The 25,089-nt window shown below is 45.5% G+C and overlaps 2 protein-coding genes across 3 annotated transcripts; both read right to left on the reverse strand.

Moving 5' to 3' along the window:
* Window positions 1–716: 716 nt before the first annotated feature.
* Window positions 717–19,196, reverse strand: LOC111069510 (putative uncharacterized protein DDB_G0271606). Of its 2 annotated transcripts, none has more exons than XM_022359610.2 (5): window positions 18,830–19,196; window positions 3,074–3,257; window positions 2,958–3,015; window positions 1,976–2,902; window positions 717–1,914 (listed from the first exon to the last, which is right to left on the reverse strand). In XM_022359610.2, exons 1-5 carry the CDS (start codon window positions 18,855–18,857, stop codon window positions 1,684–1,686), a joined length of 1,428 nt encoding a protein of 475 aa, XP_022215302.2. In that variant the 5' UTR covers window positions 18,858–19,196; the 3' UTR covers window positions 717–1,683. The 2 variants fall into 2 exon arrangements, with proteins under 2 accessions (XP_022215302.2, XP_022215301.2); XM_022359609.2 differs by lacking the exon at window positions 18,830–19,196 and adding an exon at window positions 4,593–4,769.
* On the reverse strand, window positions 14,680–16,405 carry LOC111069512 (zinc carboxypeptidase). Its single transcript, XM_022359612.2, has 5 exons — window positions 16,222–16,405; window positions 15,652–16,167; window positions 15,369–15,462; window positions 15,000–15,296; window positions 14,680–14,938 (listed from the first exon to the last, which is right to left on the reverse strand). Exons 1-5 carry the CDS (start codon window positions 16,369–16,371, stop codon window positions 14,745–14,747), a joined length of 1,251 nt encoding a protein of 416 aa, XP_022215304.2. The 5' UTR covers window positions 16,372–16,405; the 3' UTR covers window positions 14,680–14,744.
* Window positions 19,197–25,089: the final 5,893 nt, after the last annotated feature.

A 25,089-nucleotide genomic window follows, 5' to 3' on the forward strand; every position in this document is an offset into this window, starting at 1 on the left:
TCTTTAAAGTTTAAACTTAATTGATTTGCTTTTATTTTTCATTTAAATATACATATACATATATTCATATAAGAAAAACTATTATACATAAAAAATGATCATAATAATCAATAGAACAAAATTATACAAATATTACAAGACAGCTTCATCCGTTAAATGGTTAATGGTAATCATCTACACCATTTCAAGACAAAAATATTTGATCGTTTTAAAATTACACCATGAGAATTATGAATAACAAAATTTGTGTATGAGAATGTAGAAGTCATTGGTTTCATTTCAATATATCATTATTTACTCGTACTTTGTATGATTTGTGTTTGCTTTCTTCTCGGGGGCTCTCCTCTCCCTTCTTTTGTGGCATTTGCATATATTGTATATCGCCTTATGACGCTATACTCGATCTCTAAATCTATTAACTCCTTGCGCTATCCTCTCCTCCATTAATCCTTTGGCTGCCTCGTGAATATTACATTTTTTCTAGTTGTAATGCTTGTATTTTTGCTCCGCATAAATTTAGTAGTTGTTTTCACAGTTGCCACATGAAATACGTTTTGGAGACCAAAAACTGACCCAGGAAGCAATTGAACATTGACAAGGACTCCATAAAAAAAAAATAAAAAAACAAAGCTGGCCTGTTGTTGCTGTCAGCTGTTGTTATTTTTGTACAACAAAAAAGTTTTTGTTGTTGTACAACAAATGTTGTTGTTGTACAACAAATGTTGTTGTTGTACAACAAATGTTGTTTTTGTACAACAAATGTTTTTGTTGCACAAAATTTTCAATGTTAACCCCAAAAGTAGGCTATGATTTAGTATTCAATTGCAACTAAAAGTATGCAACATTTTTCCAATCGATAAAGTTGCTTTCTGCTGATAACTGCCATTTTCTGAACGATCTGGACGTCCAACGAATTTAAACCGGGGAAAAAATGTTTCATTGTATTGATGCCGAGCGACAGCCCGAGTCGTCCCCATCCTAGGAAAGTAGGTCCTTTACCGATCTGGGCCTATCTGCCCGAGATAGAGCGCCCCGAAATTTTACCTGTGCAAGTTCTGGTTATTTTTCAGTACGCTATATCCCGGCTATACAGCAACCGATCGGGGCTTGGAATGTAATTTTGTGATCAAGAGAAAACTGCCAACCGATTGGTACAAAAACGACATCCAAGACGGACGTTTGGGATCGGATCGATTGACCGAATTTATATCTACAAAACGAAGGTTTTATAATATCTTTTGTCATTGTACAAAATCTTTATATAATAATATCGAATTAAAACTATGAATAAAAGCAAAAAAAGGACCATGTGGTGGAAAAGTGGGCCAGCGATCAAAAAGAGGACCAGTTTTGGTGGTTTGGGGACTAATTGTGGCAACCGTGATTTTAGTAATTAATACGCGTATAGGTTTGTCGTATAAGGGGGTGACACAATCTACCCAGTTCGGGAGGGGTCTGAAACATCGAGTGCAGTTTTACAATTTTTTAATTGATTTTCTTCGATTTTTTTTTTGGTTTTTCGCTTTTTTTGTCTTTTTCCTGTGGTATTTCATAGTTTTGGTTAATTAGTTCTTTCTGTTCTTTGGCTGCGGTTTATCTAACATTGATTCTGTTCAGAATGTGGTTTTATCCTTTGCTACGGTTGTGTTTGCGTTTGCTTGCTGTTTGTTACATATATAGATATCACGATAGTTCCTGCGAGAACTGGGTCTCCAGGGTGGGTCTAGTTCTAGTTGGATTTCTGCTGGGATTGCGTATCGGTGGTCCTGGGCTGCCATAGCCCGCGGCATACAGCTGCGGGCACGAGTCTTTTATGAGTTCCTGCGTCTCGCGCAGCTGCCGCTGCACTTGCGGCGCCAATCTCTGAACGCTAATGGCCGCAGGAAACTTGTATTCCGCCGGGGGTGCGGCCTGCTGGAAATGACGGAATGACACAATTAGGATCTATTTGGAATTAGTTGCATTTTAGTCTTACCTGCACTCCGTGCATGATCTCGCCGTAGTAGCCACCCGGCGGCGGTGGCGGTGGCGGCTGCTGTTGCTGACTTTGGCTGTGTGGAGCGCTTTGTGTTTCATATGTTTCGGGGGCATTGAGGGCAGCCGAAGTCGCCGCTCCCTGGGGGGTAGTGCTCGGTGCGCCATAGTAGGCCAGCTGCAAAGGCGCTCGTCCCACTCCCACCCCGCTGGCGCCGGCGCCATTAAGGAAACCCGTTGCACCCGGCTGCTGTATGAGCTGGGAGCCGGCTGGGATATACTGAACGGAAGGAGGGGCTGCGGATACGGGGCAGGAGCTGATCGGCGGCGAGGGCGCCGCTCCATACATCAGTCGCTTGGGACTGACGCTCTGTGGCATGGATCCGGCGGGAAGGGACAGCATATACTGCTGCTGTTGTTGGTACAGTTGCTGCTGTTGGAGTTGTTGCTGATGAATCTGTTGCTGCTGTTGGAGCTGTTGCTGCTGCTGGAGCTGTTGCTGCTGTTGGAGCTGGGCAAGCTGAGCTGCGGCTGCCGCAGTGGACGTATGGACAATGTTGGCATCCATCTGGGGCAGGAGGATGAGCTGCTGTTGCTGTTGCTGCTGTTGCTGCTGTTGTTGCTGGTAGAGAACGGCTGCCTGCTGCTGATGCTGCTGTTGTCGCCCCACCAAAACATGCTGAGGTAGATACTCCGTCGCAGCCATCGTACCACACGCCGATGAGGGCTGTAGTAGGAGCCCTGCGCTTCGCGGAGGCTGCTTAAGTGGCACCTGCACTTGTCGTATGGGCGTGGTCTGCAGCGAGCGGCTGGCAGAGGAGCAAATGGAGGCGGTGAGGCTGGCAGACTCCCAATGCTGGCGCAGGGCATTCAGACGTGCCTCCTCCAAAGCGACTTCCGTCTCGCTGGCCGAGTCGTAGTCGGGACCCTGCAAAGGTCATAGGTTACTTGAGTGCTTCGTCAACATAATCTTCAGTACTTACCTCATCGATCTTTCTGTCCAGCATGCGGAAAAAGTTCTGTTGGCTTGAGGATATTTCCCTGGAAATGGTCAAAACATTGTTAGTGGGGGAAAGTTAGTGGGAAAGGAATGGCTTACTGGCTTTGCAGCAACGATAGATTCTTGGCACGCAGCAGTGACACGGCCACATCTTCGTCAGAGTCCTGGATATCCTTATTGCTTTGCTCCTCGCTCTCCTCATGCTTCTCGCGGTCGCGTTGCTGTGCCTTCTCGGCATCCTCGATGTGGCCTTCCTCCTCATCCGTTTCGGCATCTGAATCGGCTGTGGGGAGATACCAAGGACCAGAGAACTTTATAGAAGATGAGTTGGCAATTTCGAGAGTGCCACAAAGTGGCAAAAGTTAAGCAATAAAGCGAATGTGCAACTTCTGGTCGGCTTGTTCGGGTTGGGGAGCTGCTGCTCACAGCTCACAGCTCGCCGAGTGACACATATTGAGAGCAGCACTTGGCGCTCTCCCAGGACATGGCTTGGCATACAAATTCAAGAAAGTTCCATTCATCTTTAATAACTTTCGGTCAAGACCTGTTTACAGCTTATGTTTCTTTGGGCCTCCTCTTTGAAGTTGGCCACAAATTTAATTAAAAAAAGAGTTATGCATTTTAATGCAAATCCAAAAGAGAGACGGCAGAAAACCAAAGCCACGAAACGAAGGTTATTATGAATAATTAATCTAGGATCCAGGACGAAACGAAAGCGTTGCCTATGTGCCTATGAAAAACGAGAAATTTGGGTCGTTTATGGCACAATGGCGCCTTTGTGTATGCTACACATTTTGGCTTGAACCCTTCCACACACACACACACACATGCAGAGATAGCGAGAGAAAGAGAAAGCAGAGGACCCTTGGGGGCAGACCACACCCACCAATTCGTAGGGCCCATTGCAACAACAAGTTGCCTTTTTAGCAGTTAATTATACACAAACACACACACACACGCACACATACACAGAGAGAAAACACAAAAGGAGAAACGTGAAAGAGAATAGAGTGGAGGAGGTAGAGGAAGTGGCGATAGGGAAGGAAGGTGAACCACCGTTGAACGTGCTGGAAGTGGGGCATAGTCAAAAGTTTTCCCCATGTAGGTTAGATTTTTACATTTTTATAAACTTAAGAGCAAACACACACACACACACACCAATGCACGTGGCGTGTGTACATACACATATAGTATATATATAGACAATGAGGGTTTTTTAAATGGGGGTTTTTAAAATGTAGGCCTTTATTACTTGGCTGAATGCATGGGCCTCCTCCTCCTCTCAGGGCTCCTCTGCCGTCTCTTTCTGCTGTTCTGCTGCTAGTGACATATTAATCAATGATGTCCTCATTGTGTGGAAACAGGTGGCTCACACAGATACAAAACATTCACATGCAAGCACACAAACACACACACTCACAGAGGGACAGACACACAAGCATATGTATGTATGTATGTACATACGAGTAGAGTATGTGTGGCAAGATTGAAGGCAAATTGATGTCGTCATGCGTGTAAGCTTTTGTTATTGGAAGGTAACTCTGTCGCCTCCCGATCGACCTCGACACCTCTCTATCCTCCTCCCCACGGTCCCTCCCGCCTTTCGCCCAACACTCACCATGTCCTCCTTTCTTGCCATTTGCTTTACTCTTCGATTTCCTGGGATATAAATGTATCTTGCTCTGCCCGCAGCCCATCTTCCGTCTGTGCCTTTGGCAAAGTTGTTGCTGCTCCCGCTGCTGCTTGTATCTCTGCTTTTGATGCTGCTGCTGTCTGTTCCTCTGCCTCTGCCTCTTCCTCTTCCTCTGCTACTGCGACTTTTGTTGTTGTCTTCAATTTGTGTGTTTCTTTATTTTATTATTAATTTGTTGCTCGACACGTTCTCCACGCTCCACGCTGTGCCGTGTCTCGTGGGGTCGTCTGTAGCTTGTGGGGCGCAGAGACAGCGGTCGGTTGTCTCTCGAATCTGCGGTGCTCTCTCTCTCTCTCTCTCTCTGTGGCGGTGTTGTCTTCTCTCCTTGCGATTTATTCTCCACTTGAGCTATTTGCTCAGTTGCTCTTGCTCCTCCAGTGGGGGTGGGGACTGTCTGCTCACTTCCTCCCACACGTTCTACGGAGCTGTCTTCACTCTAAGTTTGCCTTTTCTTGGGGTATCCGCACGTTCTGTGGCTGTCCGTCTCCTCTTCTTTTGCTCGCACGTTTTCTGGCGGTGTGCTGCTCTCTTTCACGCACTGTCTCTCAGGCAGAGACTCTTTTATTTACGTTTTCTATCAAACGTTTCAGTGCCTCTTCTCTTTTCGTCTCGTCTCGTCTATTCTTCTGTTTTATTCAATTTTCACTAATTTAACTATGTGTGTAAATTTAATTTATTTGATTTGTTGCTGGGATTCTTGCCGCTGCTGTTGTCAATTTCGAAAGATTCCATAATAGCAACAATAACAACAACAACAGCAACACCAAGAATTCCTAGTGGAACTCTGACACCCAGACACCCATTTAGGCAAACACCCACCCACCCAACCACCTCTCTCTTTCTCCACCACCTCTATCCAGTTCAAACCAAATAGAAATGATTTTCCTTCTTTTTTTTAGTCGATGGTGGTGCTGGTGGTGGGGGGTGATGCAGCAACGGAAATTAACTTGGGACCTGTGTCCCGCCCCTCTATAGATGGCACTCTGTCTGTCAACCACTTGTTCCTTGTTTCTGCTGTCTCTGCTGCGTGGGGCACACACAAATTCGATTTGCAGCAATACTCGTAATTTGTTGTAAACAGGATATCAAAAGGGGTTTGCCAGCAGACATCAGGCACCAGGGAATACAGGGTATGCGAAACTGCTTGAGAGTACTTCTTGAAGCCATGCAAAAGAGGAGGCTGGTCCGCGCGCGATTTTACCTCCTGCGTAGTTTGTGCCTTCTTTTGGCGATAATTTAAACAAATAATAACAATATTAAGCACAACAAATGGTGCAACAAAAACACTTGAATTACGAGTAGATTCAATTATTCTCTCGATGGAACAGCGGCACACACAGGGCAGAGGCAGTGGCAGTGGCAGCCACTGGTTCTCTCGCACTGGACTTATAATAGACACACAGACAAGCCCAAGGTGTATTTTGTGCAGGGTAAGGTATATCCACTCTTATTTTAGATTCGATTTAGATTAAAGTGAGATCTATGGTCCACGCACACAAAATATTAAATAGAAGGCAAACAGAGCGATCTTCTGCCTTACCCCTCTATCGAATATACCATGTACACACACACACACAGGCCCCACACTTGCGCCAAACAAAAAAAAAGAGAGAGCACACGCTTGGGAGAGCATAAGAGTGCTCTCTCCTTTTGCTGCTTACTGTAGCTGCCGCTGCCTCTTGTGCTGCTGCTGCTGCCGCTGCTGCGTGCGAAATTGATTTTTCTATTTATAAAAAAAAAATCAAAATATATCCGCTCGGGTTCGTACGCTTTTGTTGCTCGGCATTTTCATTCCTTTTTGATGGTTTTATTTTTCGGCTGCCAGCAAAACATAATTTATGTTTTATTTATGATTGTTTGATATCTTAAAGATTTCCATTCGCACTGCGGTCCCCATTGGGGGCCGCGTTTTTATACGTAGAAACTTGTTTGATTTATCCCATCGGCCACTTGGGCCCATTTGGCCCTCGTATAAACACACACACACACACACACCACACCACACAACGACGGCGACGGCACCTCCTCTCGTTTGAGACTTGCTGCATTTACCGCTAACGAATTAATTTACAAACGATTTCAGCTTAGTTCTAGGAGCTAGGAACTTTGACTTTTTCTTCAGCTTGCTTTTGTTTCAGCGTATTTACACTCGATTTTCCTGCGGAAAAGTTGCCGAAAAGTTTCTTGACGCGTTGCTTGTGTGTGGAATTTTGTATGCTGAAATTTATGCTGCCTGACACTCCTCTTTGTGTCACACACAGCACACAAGAGACACAGAGAGAGAGAGAGAGAGAGCAGCTTGACGGCATACCAACACACACACAAAAGCGTGTGCTCTTGTGCGCTCTGCCTTGCTCCGCTCTATAATGCAGGGGTGGGTTTTTGGGCGAAGCTTTTGCACAAGGGTTCATTTTGCTTAAGCTTGCAGCATGCTTTTAGGGGGTGAAATGAAAGAATGAATGAATGAATATGAATGAATGAAGCTTGGTCAACCTAGGATATGAACTTGGATGAGAGCTTTGTGCTTTCACTTAAACTTCTCCGCAATGGTTGGCAACACTTTCGCAAAAGCTTCTGCCAAAGCTCCAGCAAAGGTCAAAGGTGATGATGATACTGGGAGGGGGGTTACACTTAGCAGAAATATACACAAAAAAAACTCTATCTGTCATGTTAGGCCTCATTAATTTCCACAGAAGCGAATGCTGAATGCTGACCATTCAGCTCCGCTCTACTTCCGCTGCACAGAGGAACACCAGGACCACGGACCCTTCAGCAAGAACAACCCTCTGACGTTTCGCCCCTCGGAATTATATTACCAGAGTATACCAGAGAAGAGACATGTAGATGCCATTATTTATTGCATAATAATGAAGTGAGAAACGTTACAAATCAAAACACTCGACAGCATCTAGATAAACTTTTGTCCATTGCCAGTATTCTCCCCGTTTGTCTTTTTATCATTATAATATATAACATATATTTTTGGGGCAGAAACATTGGCATTTTTTCCTTGCATTTGTCAGCCGCAACGGAATTGAAACGTTTGCGCTTTTATTGCCACGAACGTGTGTCCCAAAGGAGCCAGGGGCTGGGCACAAAGGCTGGTCAGGGCAGGGCAGGGGGTGGATATTCCGTGAAATGGTGGGAAAAATATGAAATGTATATGGCAATAGTGGACAGGAAGCAATATACAACAAATGCGAAATGATATCTTCCCATTGATCTGCTGGATTGTGGCATAGATGGGGTGGGAATGGAGTCTAAACGGAAGCTGAGGGATGGGCAAGGCATTCTGAGGCTGATGTAGCCTGAGAATATATCCCGAAATCGCTGAAATATACGGCCCAAAGGTTGTAACCACTCAAATGCTCCCACAATCTGTGCTCCATTGCGAATTATGACACTCCTGTCAAAGGATTGTCCCCTCGTTTAGCTCTTGATGATGGCAACATATGTTTCTGTCACATTGTTTGGCTCTTTTTTCATCGCCTGCTGCAACAATTTGGGGCCAGCTTCCGATTAACCTGTTCCCATTGTCGCTGCTGGCGGAGGCCTGTAAAGCATTTAGGAAAATTTTCGCACTCCTTTCCATTTTGCCCAAAAAACAATTTACATAATTTTCAACGATTTTCCGTTGCTCCTTCCTGCTGCTTGATGTTTCATCTTCCTGCTGCTGATGAATGATTGGCGCTGGCAAAGGAGTCCATCAGCCATGAATGACGTTTGATGCGGTGGCAACGTTTTGTTTAAATCTCGGCTGCCGATTGTGACTATCATGAAAGTGGGCGTGTCCCCCAGGCCACGTGACCGCACGCGTTGCGTTGAATTTAACACGGGACGGAAGGCCAAAAGGACTACAGGATGAGTCCTGGGTGCAATGCAAATGGGGTGCGGGACCGGGAACGGGACCGGGTCCGGGATGGTGCTACAAAATATTTTTTAAACTTTTATTTTTTTTTTTTTGCGGAGGACAACGATGAGGACTCCGTCGCCAACGCCGACGGACGCGTGCAGCCAATAAGTCCTTCATCACTTCCGCTTCAGTTCAGTTCCGTGATTTTGCACAAATAATGTTTTGATTGCGTGGCAGCGTGACGTGTAATTATTATCGCCGCACACAATCGACAACAACAAAGACTAAGGCTAGGGATTGGATTGGATTGGGTGTTGCAAGAGGCAGGAGTCAGGGCTCGAGAGTGGCAAAGCAATTAAAATGATTTGCCAGATTCCCAGACAGAAAGAAGATCCTCTCCTGTGTGCTGGGAGAATATCGATAATGCACAGATGAGTCACTGATGAGAGCGACTAATCTTGCGTACATTTAATTATATCTAATGGAAGCGATGACCATTCAAATAGTGAATGACTTTAGGCTATTAAACTGCTTTTCTGCACACATAAAATTACTAGAAATTTATCTACTCAGTTTGAGATTTATTTCTTTTTTCTTATTTTTTATTTTTATTTATATTCATATAATTTTGTAGAATATGGTTCTGCCTCCGTTATCCCCCTAAAAAATATATAATTTAGAGCCCAGAAAGATCATAAATTACTTTAATTAAAAAGAGGCTCCCACACAGTAAGGAACTTTCCTTAAGGACACGCACTCGACTGCGCGAAATCGCAAATTAAAAATGGCTGATAAAAAATTATGCAAATTGTGGCAATGCCCAGGCCCACGACCAGAAGCAATCCTTTACAGGACAGCGGACAAAATTTCATTAAAAACAGCAGCCAGAGAAATCTTTTGATAAAAATTAAAAACTTTTCGCTGAAGGACAATTGACAGAAAAAAAGATGACAGACCGAAAGGAAAGAAAATAAAGGAAAAACTGCTGCAGAGATTGTGAAATCATGAAACAAGGAATTAAAACAAGCAATAATAAAATATTATGACAGCGTGGAAATGAAACGAAAGGCAGGCGTGGAAATATTTAAATTGCGCCAAGCAGCTTTCATATAATTTTAACGTCCTTTTTCCAGAGCCTCTTAAGGTCCAGCCTAGTGGAGTGCGACTGGGCGGCTGCTTTGCATAATTATATTCATTGAAAACTTATTTTCTTCAAGTTTTCCACAGCGGGAGAATATTAAAAAAAAGAATATGGGGCAGGAAGAATCTGAGGGAAAAGAAATCTGAGTGCGGAATTGAGTTACATTGAAAGGAGAAGGCGAGAAGAGAAACAGTTTTTGACATTTAATTGCTAGAGAAGTGCACAGGAGCACCGGCGAAGTGGAGAAGCATGGAGGAGGGAGAGCCACTGCCCAAATGTCCGTCACTCCACTTGGAGAAACTTGTTTCAATGGAGCTGGACCTGAAGATGTTGGCTCTGCTGCACGAAAGAAAGAAGGAAAGAAGAGCAGCCCGAGATGAATTGAGCGGAGAAGAGAAGAGAAAAAAAATGTAACATGATTTAATGACATGAATTATTTATGAGTTTCCTGTCAATCAAAAACCACGTCAAAGCATTTTGATGGCGATGTCAACGCGCCACTGAGCAAAACACACGACGATGCGAAAAGCAGAGGCTCCTCGTTGGAGCGTAAAAAATAAGAAATGCCAACCGAAAAAATGAAAAATATATAAAGTAAAGATGTTGCCCACATCCACAGCCACAGCCACATCCACTTCCCAAGGTAGCTAAGCAGCTAAATATATAGTTGGGTAAAAGTTTTTGCAGATGCAGAACCTGCTCTCTAGTCGCATCCAGCTATCCCCCGTGCAGGCAATCAATATACTCGTATTTATAATGTAGCCAACGAATAGCTGCACAAATGATATGCTAATTTCTAAGCTTTTTAATCAAGCCAAAAAAAGAAAAAAAAAAATACCCAAGCGAATTTGCATTTTGTTTGCTTTTTCTCTCCATTGTTTTCCCAGCGCCCAAGTGTGTTCTATTCTGTTGCGATCTGTACTACGCGTATTGTTGCCCCTTCGAATGAAATCAATCATGTAATTTATGTTAGGATAATATGGCCAACCAACAGCAACGGCAACGGCAACGGCACAGCCGAACAACCGACAGACAACCAGACTCCCGGCCTAAACTCCCCTTCGCCGAAATGGACTGTCAAGAAATAAATATTTAACAATAATTGATTTAAAAGTCGCATGCAAATGTCTCCACCTCCTGCAGGACGAGCAGGCCTGTCTTTCCTTTCCTTTCCTTTCCTTTCCATTCCTTTCTTTTCGTTTCGCCCGATTCCTGGTTCGTTTTTTAAGCCGCTTGGCACGTGGGTAAACCAACGGCTGTTTCCATCAGGAACCAGAGGGGAGTACGGGCAGCGTCTTTTTTCAATTTCCTCAGGCCACTATGCAAACAGAGTGAGATGCCATGTCCTGGATCCTCGTCCCAGTGCCAGTGCCAGTGCCAGTCCCTCTCCTGGTTTCGGACTGTGCGCCTTTTAAGCGTGAAATTATATAAAATATCCTTTAAAAAGCTTTTGATTTCGCTTCCCTGTCCCTTGTCCGGACAGGGCGTAGCATATGCAAATGCCTTTTCATCTGCTTAGCGCAAAAGTTGTTTTCTTATTTTCCAAGGCGACCCAAGTTGGTCCTCCCAGTCCGTTCTCCTGCTCCTCCTGCCAGTCCTCCTCTGGCGCTCTGGTAAATCCTATTTGCATGCCTTTGTCTGAAGTTGACCTCGTCGACGGTGTCGTCTCTGACGACTGCGTCAGGTGTTGCCTGCAGGATACTAATGTCCCCCTGTTAACGCTCTTAATGGCACAGACAAGCTGCCTGCATAATGCGAATTCTCCTCCTGTCCTGGCATCTCCACCTGGAACTGTCTCCATCTGTCAGCTGCATTCATTCACCTGCTCTGGAGCTCTGGGGTCTTCCTCCCTCTCCCTGTCTAATGTTAATGACATCTCCTGGGCCAATGCATCAGACCATTTTGGGTAAGACCTGGTGGGGGCCTTAGAAAAACTAGCTCAACGGCTAGCTGAAGTGAAAGGATAACAGAAGGAAGCTCCAGTAGAAGGAACGCCAGAGAATAGACCCATAGCTACCCTGCCCGACCCTCTCTTGAGCTCAAATAGTGGGGAAACTGCTGAAACGTCTGAGAAGCGATCTTCAGTCTTCCACATCCCTGAACAACTACAAAACTATCCCCAAAAGACAAGCCAAAGAACACATATACCCTAAGCACAGGTGGACAGGTCTACAGCGTCTACAAGATGCCCCCCCATCTGTACCCTTGCTCTCCATTTGGGTAAGCGGGTAGACAAAAAAATTAGCATTACTTCCGAGTGATCACAATCTGCGCATACTAATTGCTCTCGATTTCGACTTTGACTTGGGGCTCGGCTCTCTGGATTCATTCATTCATGGGGGCAATCATTGAAGGAAGGCCTCTGCGCCAAACTTGGCATTGCCTGAATGATTCTGCTGTGATTTTTTCCAGCCTGTCTAGACGCATCGTATAAGGCAACGGCGACGCAATGAGAGACTCGAGTGGAGACTCCACTGGATTCGACGCAACGCAATGCAATGCTATGGACCGAAGAGGTAGAGGTAGAGCCTGAGGTAGAGCGGGTTCTCCTCTGGTCGCAATTCACGGGAAAACGGGAACCCTTGGCTTTCTTTCTTACGAAACGGGCACAAAACACCAATCATCCACATCATTGTCAACACGCCGTCGTCTTCGTTGTCTTTGTCGTCAGTCCATAAACGGATCGGATGCTTCGTTTTGCCATTTAAGGATCGCAGCAGCTCTGTGGCCTGTCATAACTCTTGGTAGGCGTACGAGTACGAGTACGAGTCCGAGCACCATGCAACTTTTGCCCCATGATGCTGAATCTGAGCGCCAGCACACGCATCGCATTGCATCGCATTGGTGCACTATGCGATCAGCCCAACCATCTCATCCCATCCCATTCCATCCCATACCATACCATCCTATACTCGTACCATCCTCTACTCTTCTCATCTCATGTGGCAGCATTGCCAAACGTCCAAAAAAGGCGCAGACGCCGCAGCTTCATGACGCGCGCTGGGAATATCCAAGCATCGTCGTCATACTTTCGCTGTCCAGTCTCTCCACTCTTTTGAGAGCGCAATCCAATGCAATCCATACTCGTATGCCTTTCCATACCGAAGCAACGAACCACCGAACCACCAACCAGCTGTCTGCAGCATTAAGCCACTGATCTCTCTCGAGCGTTCTCAAGCGTTCAAAGTGTCAAGCGTCAATTGCCGTTGAAGTTTATTGCCTTGGCAGCAATTAAAGCATTTTTTTTCGGGCGCTGACTCTCTGCTCCGATTTGGGGCTTGGCCCAATGTGACCAAAATCAATCCATTTTGATTTGATTTCTTGATTGGTTGTCAGGGGAATTGCAATGCAGAATTGAATTATCAAATTAGAAGTTGACTCTCGCTTGTGATATATACGACTATAATTGATATCCGGCGCGACAGGATAAGTATTATGGTATTATGGGTGTATGTGATTCATTCATCATGCGATATTTCTGGCAACTTTCTATTTTTTTACAAAAATTTTAAATTTTTTCGACTTTTAGAAGTGTTAAGCTAGATATAAACGATGATAAACCTTTCAATTCCGTTGGGAATTACAAATATATATATATAAATATATACATATATCACTTCAACATATTACAAGTCTTTACATAACAGAATTATGTGTAAAATTGTTTATTTTATGAACCAAGAAATGATCAGTAAATAATGTGCGCATTTCTGATTTTACAGCATGATACAATTTGGTGAAAATTCTATTATACAAATTAGAAATTTACACTTTGTGTCGACAAGTCGGGGGGCTTATTGCAATTTGGCTAAGTAAGTTTTTATTGCCACTGTTTGGGCTTCAGTTTTGGGTGTACCCCTGCCACCGATTGCAGCGTTTCTGCCATATAACTCAAAGAGAAAAATTCATCACCGCAATATGCGCAATATACATATATCTAGAAAAAAAAAGTAAGGAAACGAAGCAAAAAAGAAGTGGCAGTGGCTGTGGCAGTGGCAGGAAAATTGTCATAAAGGTGCAACTGACAACCAGAGAGGGAACGAGAGGGAGGACGAGAGGAAGCGAGGTTAGTAAATTTCAATTTATATGCAGAAAGAACAGTGAGTGAAGAGGCAGACACAGGACACTAACAGGACACACACACACATACACACACGCATTGCACGGGGCCCAGAAGGAGCTCCAACGCAAAAAGTGTCAACGTTATATTTTCTCGAATTTTCCAAGATTTTTCGTGGCATTTTATTTCTCCTCCGTTCTCACTGCCCCCCCACCCATTCCCCTATTCCTCCATTTATGTATGTATGTTGGATTGCTGCGACGCAAGTGGAAAACGCAATTTCATTAGACAAATTGAAAAAAATAAGTGCAAGCGTACACAACAATACCAACACTTCTCTCTGTATGTATGGTGCGAGAGGTTCCCTATATACAGACATTACACATATATGTATATGGAGAGATATATGTGTGATGTATCCCATGTATTCGACGAAAGAAGAGTGACGCCATGTTGTGGCCAAAAGCTGAAGAAGATTTTCGCTGCTGGTCGTTCGCCATTCGCTGCGATTAGTGTTAGTGTTTTTTCCCCACACAATTTCCCTGACGCGCGCATACGTGTAGGAGCTGGCAGGGATACGGATACACATAAACGTATATGGGAAGTGCCGTCCAACGGCGGAGCAGCCTTGTCCTTGTCCAACAGGATGCTGCGCGCGCGTTGAAAAGAGGCGGAGACTCTCTGCCCAACCAGCAACACTTGAGGCAAGCGAGGCGCCAAGCGGCAAGCAGCAAGCGGCACGGCAACAAAAAGAAGCAAAGATGCAACCGTTAGCTGCCTCTTCCTTATCAAACGATTCGGGCTCGCACATTCGCTTTCCCGGCTTCGCTTCGCTTCGCTTTTTCCCCCAAAAAACGATGCGTCGTTGCTGATTGGAAGCTTCGGCGCTTGCTTCTCGTTTTTGGGGCGGAGCAAAAGCTCTCTACTCGACTCGACTCGACGCAGTGGCGCCGCCAAACGGGGGAGCATATTCCACTGAATGGGGGGGGAGGGAGTTCGTTTGTTTTATTTCGCTCTGATGCTCTACAAAACATCCACTTCCCGGGCGGCTGCTATCATGCCCACAAAACCCTCCGTCACCTCTCGGGCCACTGGAATAATGTCCTCGGGCGGCAGGACAAAGCCGAGCTCTCCCTTGTCCCTCAGTTCAATTGTGTAGGGTATGGTGATGTTCTTCACCGCATAGGCCCACTCCTTGCCCGATCCAGAGACTTGGTCTGAGAAAAGAAGATAAATATAATGGGGACATACAAATGGGGACAAGATCAGGCAACACACATAAGGTTGTGGCACTAGAACCGTAGGTAAACTCCGTGCCATATCTTCTGTAGAGTGCATCCGAGAAGCCCTTGGCCACATGCATCATCTGGGGATAGTGCTCCGGGAATTCCGTATCGGTGTGGCCCCAAGGCGAGAGCACATACTGTCCGTAGGAGTGCAGGGATATGTAGATCTTGATGGTCCCCTCTGGTATGGAGTTATTGATGTACGCCGTCAGTTGGCTGATCTCTGGATCGGATTCGGCGGATGGTCCGGCATAGGTCTGTGTGCAGGGATCGTCACTAGCGCCAGTCACTGCCGATACAAAGAGAAGCTATAGATTGTCTCTGGTGGATCAGTAAAGGTGCATATCTATAGAATACTGACACATCCAGAGGAAATCAAAGTTGCGATTCAGATCGGTGCCAATACACTCGCCCGCTGGATCGGAGGGCATGCGAGACTTGCGCCAAAGTCGTTCCTACCGGGCAATCGATCAGAGAGTTTGTAGATAAAGCATTATTAACCGTAATTGATTGCCACTTAGAGTAGTTGACGATAAGATTGGTGGGCATCGTAAACGAATCGGCACGTCTGTGAACCGATGGGAAATCTAATCGCAGCGTCAACTACCAACTACCAACCACTCAACACTCCCCCACCCGCTCACCACGTCATGCGAGTACACAAACCCATCCACATTCAGGACGGGTATGATGTACCAGTCCACATTGTAGGCTATATCCCTGACCCCAGGATTACGGGGCACCAGCAGCTCATCGATGAAGTAGGTGATCGTCGCCGAGGTAATCCACTCGCGGGCATGGATATTCGATTCAATGAAAACCGCTGGATTTCCCTTCTGATACGAGATCTTCACACCACGAATGGGCCTGCCCTCGTAGGAGTTTCCTATGGTGAATGGTGTGACAATATCCGGATAACGCGACTCGATCAGATCCAGCCAGGCATAGATTTCGTCCAGGTTGTGGAACTGTGTCCACTCGTGGTAGCCAGTGCGCTGCCTGGACCTTTGGGCATCGATGTGACGCTGAACATTGTCGATCTTCAGGCTGTAGTTGAAGTTGTGCTTCAGAAGGAGGCTCTCGAAGGCCTCCTCGTACTCGGGGGCCAGCATAATGTCCGAGGACTCGCCCAAATGTCTCGCCTCCCGCCAACTGCTAAGCTAAAGACTGGACTGTCAGAGGGTAATTTCAGGCTATGATTGGTTTTCCCATACCTTCAAGATTTTCTCCTGGGCATTGAGCAGGTTGAACTGCTGCCGATCATCGATCTTCACATTGTAGACCTTGTAGTTGTCGTAGCGCACTTGCTCGACAGCCGAAACGAGGCCAAAGAGTGCCAAGAACAGGAGTCTTTTAACCAACATACCTCTCTATCGGAGAGTCAACTGTGAACTGGGCCCAAGCCGCGTAATTGCTGGCTGATTAGCCGCTTCTTATCGCTCTGGTGTGACTGCCCATGGAGCTCATTGACTAGCTTGCCTCTGAATTCCGTTTCTTTTGGTTTTTATCAGCCATGGTCGTAAAAACTATTCTTAAGTTAAGGGAACGGGTAGATGACTTCAAACGGACAACTTCAACATGTCTGGGCAAACCGAGGGTAAACCACTTCCAGAGCTGGTGCTGGTGCTGTGACTGGGGCTCTTACTGGTACTCTATCCGTACTTAGGCTGTCTCTCAACTTTGCACATAAATTTTGTGCAACGCCAGCGCCCATTTCATTGTAGGTCATTGCATAATGAAGTTACCGCCCCGAGGCACATAAATTTCCCTCGAACTCGAGGGCTGTCTGCTGTCTGCCGCTCTGCTGTGTGTCTTCTGTGCCTTCTGTCTAGTGTCTTCTGTTTGACTTTGGCGGTGTGCTTAGTGCGAACATTTTGTTTAGGCCTGTTTTATGCCCCCTCCTTGTAAGTCCGTGTTCTGTGTCCTGTGGCGAGCCCTTAAAGGAGCTTTGTGCCTGGGCTTTGGTCATATTTTGCGCGGGTATTACAGTAACATGCCGTGGTCGTTGTCACCGCATGAGGTGCGTCAATGTGTGCCTTATGGCCAGGACTTCACTTCATTATTTAGGTAGTGTGAGGTTTCTGTAAGTTTCCCCGAGTTCTGGACATGAAAGGCGCATCAAAGTGGATTTCGCTCGCCATGAACACGGGGAATGACATGACTGTGGGGTTTTGGTGGTGGGGTTTTGGTGGTGGGGTTTTGGTGGAAATATTTCGCAAAAATGTTAATGTTCTGTTGAAATATTGGTGGAAAATGCAAAACTAACACACAAAAAGAAACATTCAATCTGTTGGGGAAAAGGTTTAACAGGCACATTAATTCAGGCGATTTACCACCACTTTGAAAGCCACTGAGCTTTGGATATTTTATAGGTTGTTTTTCCTAGAAGGTTGCATAAGTGTTTCATGAGCCAATAATTCTGTAATTGCAGTGGAAATCCCATAAACTGAGAAGCTGCGGAGTATCTAAAACATAAAGTGATTTTTGGATTAGATTAGATTTTGAAACCATTTATTGTCAGTCGAAGCATGCTCTGCTGACTGCCTGCATCTATACGGCACTTGGTCTGCTGGCCCTGCGCTTTCCCCCCCGGAAGTACCTGGGCAGAGCGCCCGGTTGCTGCTTTGGTAACAGTGTCCAGAGCGCGTTGAAATTGCGACAAAACGCCGGTCGTGCTGCGATCGCGTTTTGGATGTTCACAATGCAGTTGCTCTCTGGCTTGGTGGTGCACCTAATGCTGTGCTACACCCTGCAGCGGCCCCGCTTCCAGCGTGAGGTGCGCTGGCGCTTCGTCTTGGGGAGAGGCGGTGGTGTTGCTGCTGCTCAGCGGACTGGTTTCAACAATTAGCAGCGGATTATTTGATTAGCCTGCTAATTGCCTGTTCGTCCTTCCGCACCATATAAATTTGTTCAACACTTATTCTCTTATCAGCAGCAATAAAGGACCCAAGCAGGATTAAAGCTCTCCCTCCCCACTCTCCCACTAGCAGTCTATAATTCTCTCTTTCTCTCTCTCTCCCCGTGGATTACACAGCCTGTGGCGAAAACTTCCGCGGAAACTTTCAACACCTTGCCGTGGGTCTTGGGGCGTGGAAATTGTGGGAGAAAACTTTTTAACCAGCAAAGAAGGAACGGAACGAAGGAAACCACCAGAGCCAACACTTGTCCTGGCGCGTGCGATAAGCCAACGCCGCATTTTTAATTGCCAAAGTCCTTGAATGCCTTGGAGCCGTGTCGAGGGAATCGCTTAAAGCAAACCAGCCCAACCCAGCCCAGCTCAAGGATGGCTGTCAGCAGTCTTTAAAGTGTCATAAATATCACCAGGCAAACATTTCCGGCCCCACAACTTTTTGTTAGACACTTTTAATTGTGTATAGCAGCAGGTTCTCCTGCCTGTGACTAAAATGAAAAAAATAAGGCTGCCATAACATAAATCTTGGCTCTTGAGGCCGGGAGCACATGTCGTATGCTTAATATTTTCCACTCAACTCAACTCAACGGCTGGAAAAAATGTCAATGCCGGAAAGTGTTTAGCATTCGCTTTTTTCTTGCGCCGCCGTGGATTTAATTAGCCTCAAAATGTCTCGCGGAAAATGGCAACATGGCATGCCACATGGCCGCCGCCGCCCAGTCGAGGGTCACAGGATAAGCCAAGGAAGTCACCAAGTCAAGGAAGGAAGTTGCATGTTCGGCCTCAAGTTCAATTTGCTATTGCTTCCAGCAACATTTTTGGACAGCCAAAAATAGGAGAGGGAGTTGCCTTCCAGCTGCAGGAGAGTGCATTTCCAGGGCTTACTTATTGTATTTTAATCTGAAACTTACCCATGGAAGATGCATGTTCTTTGGCCATTCCATCCTCCCTGCTGAATCGCTGATTGTTATCATCATAATTATCCCCCGCCTAGAGCGGGTCTATTGTTAATTTGACTTCATTTCCAGGTGGAACATTCCATACACAATTGCAGCAAAGTGGTTCGTTCTTCCATGCGTCCGACACGCCCCACTGGATCGGCAATTACGCAGGCAGGCAGGCAGGCATACTCGTAATTAATGTGGTAGAGTGGAGGGGAGGGGAGGCCTTTCAATCTAATTGTTGAACGGGGCACACACGCACGTGTGATACGATCCATTCGATTCGATCTTTAGATCTTCAACAAGTGACACTTGTGCACCTTGGGGCAACTTGGGCGTGGCACATGCCAAAAATTATTCCGTGTTCAGTAAGCGATTATTTTTTCAGTTGAGCATTTCTGGCCTCGATTGTTTTCACTTCTGTGCGTGTGTTTGCTTTTTTGAAGCGTCGTCGCTGGCAGCTATTTATTGTTAAATGAAGCGATTTGTTTGTTGTCGTTATGCGTCGGAGCGTTAAAACATTTTCGCTTTATTTTTTCTACTCTCGGAAATTTGTTTTTGCATTGCCGCAGAACGTGGGGCTATACGGGGGGAGTACGAGCAGTGTTCTGGCAGTGTACGGGGTATAGCCTCAGGTTCAAGTGGTTGGGATTTTTTGGCACATCGTTTGGTGGATCAGGTGGTATGGCTGGCATCGGTGGTGTGTGGGGGTGACTGCGTTCTAAACGCTGCTGTGGATGTGTGAATTCCAAACAAGCGACGGCAGCTGTTGAACATCCAAGAAAAGAAAGAGAAAGGGAAATTTGTTAGAGAAATGCCAAAAAAAAATGTGTTGAGGTGGTTGGGAGGTTGTTTAAGGGAATTGTTAAATTTTGCTAGAACTAAAGAGTTATGAGAATCGCATGAAAGTTTACTTGACAAACATTAATCATACGGATAGACGTCCTTTGTTAATGCATTCCCACATCATTGACTTGATTCCACCTTGACATTCTTTTACCTAGAAAGCACAGGGAACCCACATCAAAGATCTCAGACATGCTAACTAAGCCCTTCAGCACTCGCATACCCGCACACTCGCATATGCCTCGTACGCAAATGCCACCGTGGGCGTTTGTCTCCGCCTAATCCGCTTTTAAAGTAAGTGAACAAAAAAAGTCGAAAAAAATAAAACCGAAAACCGGAAATCACAAGTCAAGTTGATGAACTGTCGCTCTGGCTACGTTGTCGTCCTCGTCTGAAATCGGGCAGACACACGGAGAGGAACGGAGGAACACACACACAAAAGACATGGATGGCACCTGCAAAAAAAAAGATGTGGAAAAAAAAAACCAAACTTTGCAGACACATTTACTAGGCCCCCAATCCCCATTGGTCTCCACCTTTCGCTGTTAGAGATTTACGCATTTATTTTGCATTTTTTATATGCCACACAAAACATGCGCTCAGATTTAAGGAAATATCACTGAAGAGACGGAGACGGAGACAGAGCCAGAAACCAAAAGGTTTCACAACGAGTTGAGTTGGTTAGAAACATTTTTCGGTTCGGTTGTCGATTTGCCTTGCGTTGACATGACAAAAGGCGCAGATCTGCATACATTTGCATGTCATTGGACGGGCAGGGCTGGGCAGGGAAGGGCAGGACAGGGAGGGGCAGGCTAGTGGAACGCATCATCAGGCAAGGACACCGAAATCCCCTTAAGACATTGGGGATTGGTCCAAAACATGCCGTTTGCCCACGTTAACAATATGTTAAGTTGCCTTAAGTCAGCCCCCAGCTTCAGTTACCAGTTCCCGGTTCCCGTTTCCCAGATCCAGCTCCAACCTCGGACGCAACGAGTTAATCGCTTAATGTCTCCCCCAGCCTTTGCCTTTCAGTCATTTGTCAGCTGTCTGTTCGGTGGGCTGCTGGAGTGGGGTTTTGGGTGGGATGGAAGCCAAGCCATAATTGCAATTTGTTTGAATTAACTGGTGAGATCTACGAGCAACGCAATTGACAGGCCGGGCCAGGCCTCCAAAGAGCAATAGTCACCACTTGAAATTCCCAAATTTATTGCCTTGCAAATTGCTTTCGTTCGGTCAGCACTCGAGGCTAATGTCCTCTCACTATCGAGTGACCAGAGCGACCTGCTCTGTCCACCCTCCCGAAAAGGTACAAGTAATAAATATCAAAAGCACCCTAGAGGCAAATATTTACTTTAAAATTGAAACCCCCAACCCCGTCCTGCCCTTTCTCCCACTGTTTGTTCAAGCTGCGTAAGTGCGTGAAAGGGTTGCCACGAATGTGGGAAAAAAAAGAATCCTTTAATGGCCTCGCTTTTTGATGTTTCCTGAGCCAAGGCGAGCAGAGCCGTGGGTGTTGGCAGGCACCCAGGCAATTGGCCAACTCCGCTCCCCTCTATCAACACACACATACACACGCACACACTCCACTTCCGACCATTCCTCTACTCGTTCGAGTATCTTAGCCTTTAGCCTTATTGATAGATAAAAACAGAAACGAACCTTACATTCTTTGCTGAAATTCAATTTGAAGCTATTTTCAGAATTTTTATTGCTTACTAAATTGTTTTTATAGGCTCTTCAAACAACTAGCAAAAGAGCATACCTCACCTCACCCCACCTCTTCTATACTCCAGCGGGGGGGCTGGCACTTTAATTTCTTTATTTCCACTGTCTGTTCTTTTCAGTTATTCTTTTTTTTCTACTGTTTCGGTTTCGGTTCGGTCTGTTGTATCTGCCTGCCACCATGGCTCTTCTAGCTGTGGCAATTGCCAGACCATAAAAATTAACAATTAACAGACCGCTGGAAATGAACAATTGCAAATCGCGGCTTACAAAATAGCCGTGGAAATGCCATGATATATGTAGAACTGGTAGAAAAAAAAATAGCGTGTTACAGTGGGGGGAAAATGGTGCAGAAAGTGAAAATATGGACTATGGAATACTCTGCTTACAGAAGGCACAGCACTGACTAAATGGATATCGAAGCTTTAAGAGCGTGGAAATTGTGGATTTCAAAAATTTATATTTGCGCGCCTCTGAGGATCTTTGCTAATCCTGCTTAGACATTCTCATCTTGTTCTACTTCTCCCACCTTTTCATAGAGCTAATCTACCCTTTCACAGTACTCTATGTAGAGCATAATTATGAGACGGAAGACTGCCAGCGTTGCCGGCGTTGTCGACCAGTGGACAGCACACCGACAAAAAGGGTTATGAATGTGAAATTGTCATGCAAGAATTAGCCATGTTCTATGTTCTGGCCACGTTACGAGTATTTCGTTACATTTTATATTTATTTTTTCTTCCATTTTCCCTTTCTTTTAGTTGTTGTTTGTTTGTTCTTATTTGCCTTTTCGTTGGTTTTGTGGCTAACCGTCACGTCAGGGGGTTTTTTATGGCTCCATTCGGAATGGAATGTCGGCAATTATTTCCGAAATGCTGGAAAAACATTGCTAAATGTTTGCCTGACGCTCAGGAAACGTAAACATTTAGTGTAGTCGGTGTAGGTGCTCCTGATTTTCCCTATCCGCCATCCCCATTCCCATCCACTATTCCCTATTCTGGAGAGAGGGCTGGGTCTCACTCCTTCGCCTCATATGCATTCATAACTAACACGATGGAAAATGCATTTTAATGTGCGCAAAAATCCAATTTAAATTCAGAGCATTTTCCCTTCTCGCTTGCAGCTTCACAGACGCAGCATGCAATCACAAAATTAGTTGACGACGAGATAAGAATTTTAGTGCTCACAAATACAGAGACACACACACACATCTATACATGCATATATACTGGTCTGGCCCAAGTAGTATAATGCGTATAAATCAACGAAATATATGGAAGTTTTTGGGATGAGAAAGCAGCAAGAGCAGCACCAGCAGCTGCAAACAAATTCCAAATAATTCCTGTGAGCGACGTGGAAAATTCATTTGACAAAATGCACAAAAAAGCAATTTCAAGCTGCAGACAAATTGAAAATATGTATATGTAAGGAGCAGGTGGGTGGGAACAAGTGCGGCTAGTGGTGGGACGGTGGTTTGAGGGTGTGGATGGTTCGTAGGGGCGTGGTACTGCAGTGACAGTTGAGTAAATAAATATACATAGCCCCACACATACACACACACAAACACATACAAGCACACAGAGGAGACCGACTCTACTCGTCTATGTACGAAGATGCAGCCACCACCTAAAAGTATGCTACGAAAATAGTCGAAGCTGCTGCTGCGCTGCTTCTTCCGCTGCCACTTCTGCCCTCCCTCCCACCCACAACCGTATGTGAGTGGCGCCTACAATTGTGTGTCTGTAGATGTGTTTGCCTGAGCTTTTCTGCTGTGTGCCATTGTGTGTGTGTTGCGCTTTGCCATTCGCGCGTTGAAAATAGGAGGAGCTGAGAAAAACTTTCCATGCGCAGTTCAAAGTGCAAAAAAAACAGATAAAAATTGGCGAAAAATGTATGGGCAAAATGCCTTAAAAATATTTTAAAATTTGTACCAAAAATTGTTTAATACTTTGTATTTAATTTATATGTATATCCAGCGGAAAATCTTTTCCTTCTCTCTAACTAAGAACTCATGATAATAGATGAGCTCTTCCCTTGTTCTGCAAACCAAAAACTACAAAACTTCATGTATTTTTAGAGGATTTTTTGGATACCTCATTTAATATGTGTACAACTTTTTTCCAACATCAAATTTAAAGCTGTTTCATCCTATGTGAAATTCGGCGAACCCTTTCTTTGTTTAGTCAACCTTTTTTCCATCTAATGTGGAAAAGGCGGATCGCTTTGCTTGTCATTTGGTTGGGTTTCCCTCGTCCTCCTCCTCCTCCTTGGGGCACGGCAACCCCCATGGCATAATAGTCAAGTTCTCGTAGAACATGTAACCAAGTTTGGGTTGTCGCTTGGCTAGCACTTCCCGCTGTGATATATATCTCTGACTATTAGCACAGCAGTCAGGCGGCTGTGGCTGTGGGCCAGCGGCAGCAGCATTCGAAGGCCCAACAGGCCGTTTAGCGCCATCAAACAATTCCCGCTGGCTCAGCGGCATTCACGCGTGCGCAAACGGGTTCCACAGGCATCAGAGATGAGAGATGCCAGAGGAGCCTGAGGATCTCGAATGGATGGCAGCTGAGAGGAGCGAGCACCCAACCAACAACAATCAGTCGATTGTCACAGATATTTGTCATGTTTCTGTGGCTGAACTGAAACTGAACTTTCCCTGCTGTTCTCGCTTGGCGTACGGCCCCGAACGAAGCGACCGACGTTCCTTGGCTACAACGTTGTAAAAATGTCAATTGCATTTTCTACCTTTTTCCACCTTTTTCGTTTATTTTGTCGCATTTTTTTCCATTGGGTTTTTCAGTGGTTTTCTGGTTTGTGCCAGTGGCCCCATGTTCATCGATCGGATTTCATGTAATTACATTGTTTTCTGATTCATAATTAATTTGATCGGCTCTCCGGCCTGCCCGGCTGCCCGTCCTTGCATTTTTCTGAGCACTCGAGCACTGATTTTTACATGAGCTGCGGTATGGAGGGCAGGCGACGGGCAGAAGCAGCAGGCATCAAGCAGCAAAGCATCTGTGGCAGACCCAATCGAACATTGATAGTTACTGAGTGATGATTTAATGAGGCAAACGTGGCATGTTGTGAATGAAATCAATTTTGTGTATGTGCAGAATGGCAAAAACAATGCCACCACATGATGAAAACATCTCCAAGGGGCATGGGCCCAGCAAACGCAGCATCAGAGACATTGAGACAGAGAGACATTGCTACGAGCATCGTATCATCGTATCGTATCGGAGTTGTGTGCTGTTGGGTGTTGTAATGAGAGACTTATGAATCAGTGCAATGTTGATTGAGGCCCGGCTCTGTGGCAAGTGCAGCTGGCGATGCCGATGCCGATGCGTTTTCCTTATTAGCAGATCTCGATGGATATTAACTACGAGCCACGGAAAGCGCTCCAGTTATGTTTGGAAATTCTTCTCTACTAATTAAAAGTACACCATGGAGTGTATGGAGTACACCCCAAGATGAAATGGCAGACTGCAGCATAATATATTCATAATATTTTTCAAATTTTTAGATTTCCATCTTAGATTCCACCGCTAACGCACGACTTGTGATTGACAAATTAATGCGGATCACAAATCAACACCTCAACAAGTTTATCATATCAAAAAAAAAAGGCACAAGCGGAGGAAGACCCTCAAAAGTGAAACCCT

Source organism: Drosophila obscura, unplaced genomic scaffold (assembly GCF_018151105.1).
Source record: "Drosophila obscura isolate BZ-5 IFL unplaced genomic scaffold, ASM1815110v1 contig_1, whole genome shotgun sequence".
NCBI classification, from domain to species: domain Eukaryota; kingdom Metazoa; phylum Arthropoda; class Insecta; order Diptera; family Drosophilidae; genus Drosophila; species Drosophila obscura.

What these genes read in the sequence shown, in the direction of transcription:
- LOC111069510 (XM_022359609.2), bottom strand. Translation starts at nt 4,671, where the DNA reads ATGGGCTGCGGGCAGAGCAAGATACATTTATATCCCAGGAAATCGAAG. An exon ending in TGGCAAGAAAGGAGGACATG is followed by an intron (nt 3,258 to 4,592) that starts GTGAGTGTTGGG and finishes ATCTCCCCACAG; the next exon opens with CCGATTCAGATGCCGAAACG. An exon ending in TGGACAGAAAGATCGATGAG is followed by an intron (nt 2,903 to 2,957) that starts GTAAGTACTGAA and finishes TGACCTTTGCAG; the next exon opens with GGTCCCGACTACGACTCGGC.
- LOC111069512 (XM_022359612.2), bottom strand. Translation starts at nt 16,371, where the DNA reads ATGTTGGTTAAAAGACTCCTGTTCTTGGCACTCTTTGGCCTCGTTTCG. An exon ending in CCCAGGAGAAAATCTTGAAG is followed by an intron (nt 16,168 to 16,221) that starts GTATGGGAAAAC and finishes TCCAGTCTTTAG; the next exon opens with CTTAGCAGTTGGCGGGAGGC. An exon ending in CTTTGATTTCCTCTGGATGT is followed by an intron (nt 15,297 to 15,368) that starts GTCAGTATTCTA and finishes TTGTATCGGCAG; the next exon opens with TGACTGGCGCTAGTGACGAT.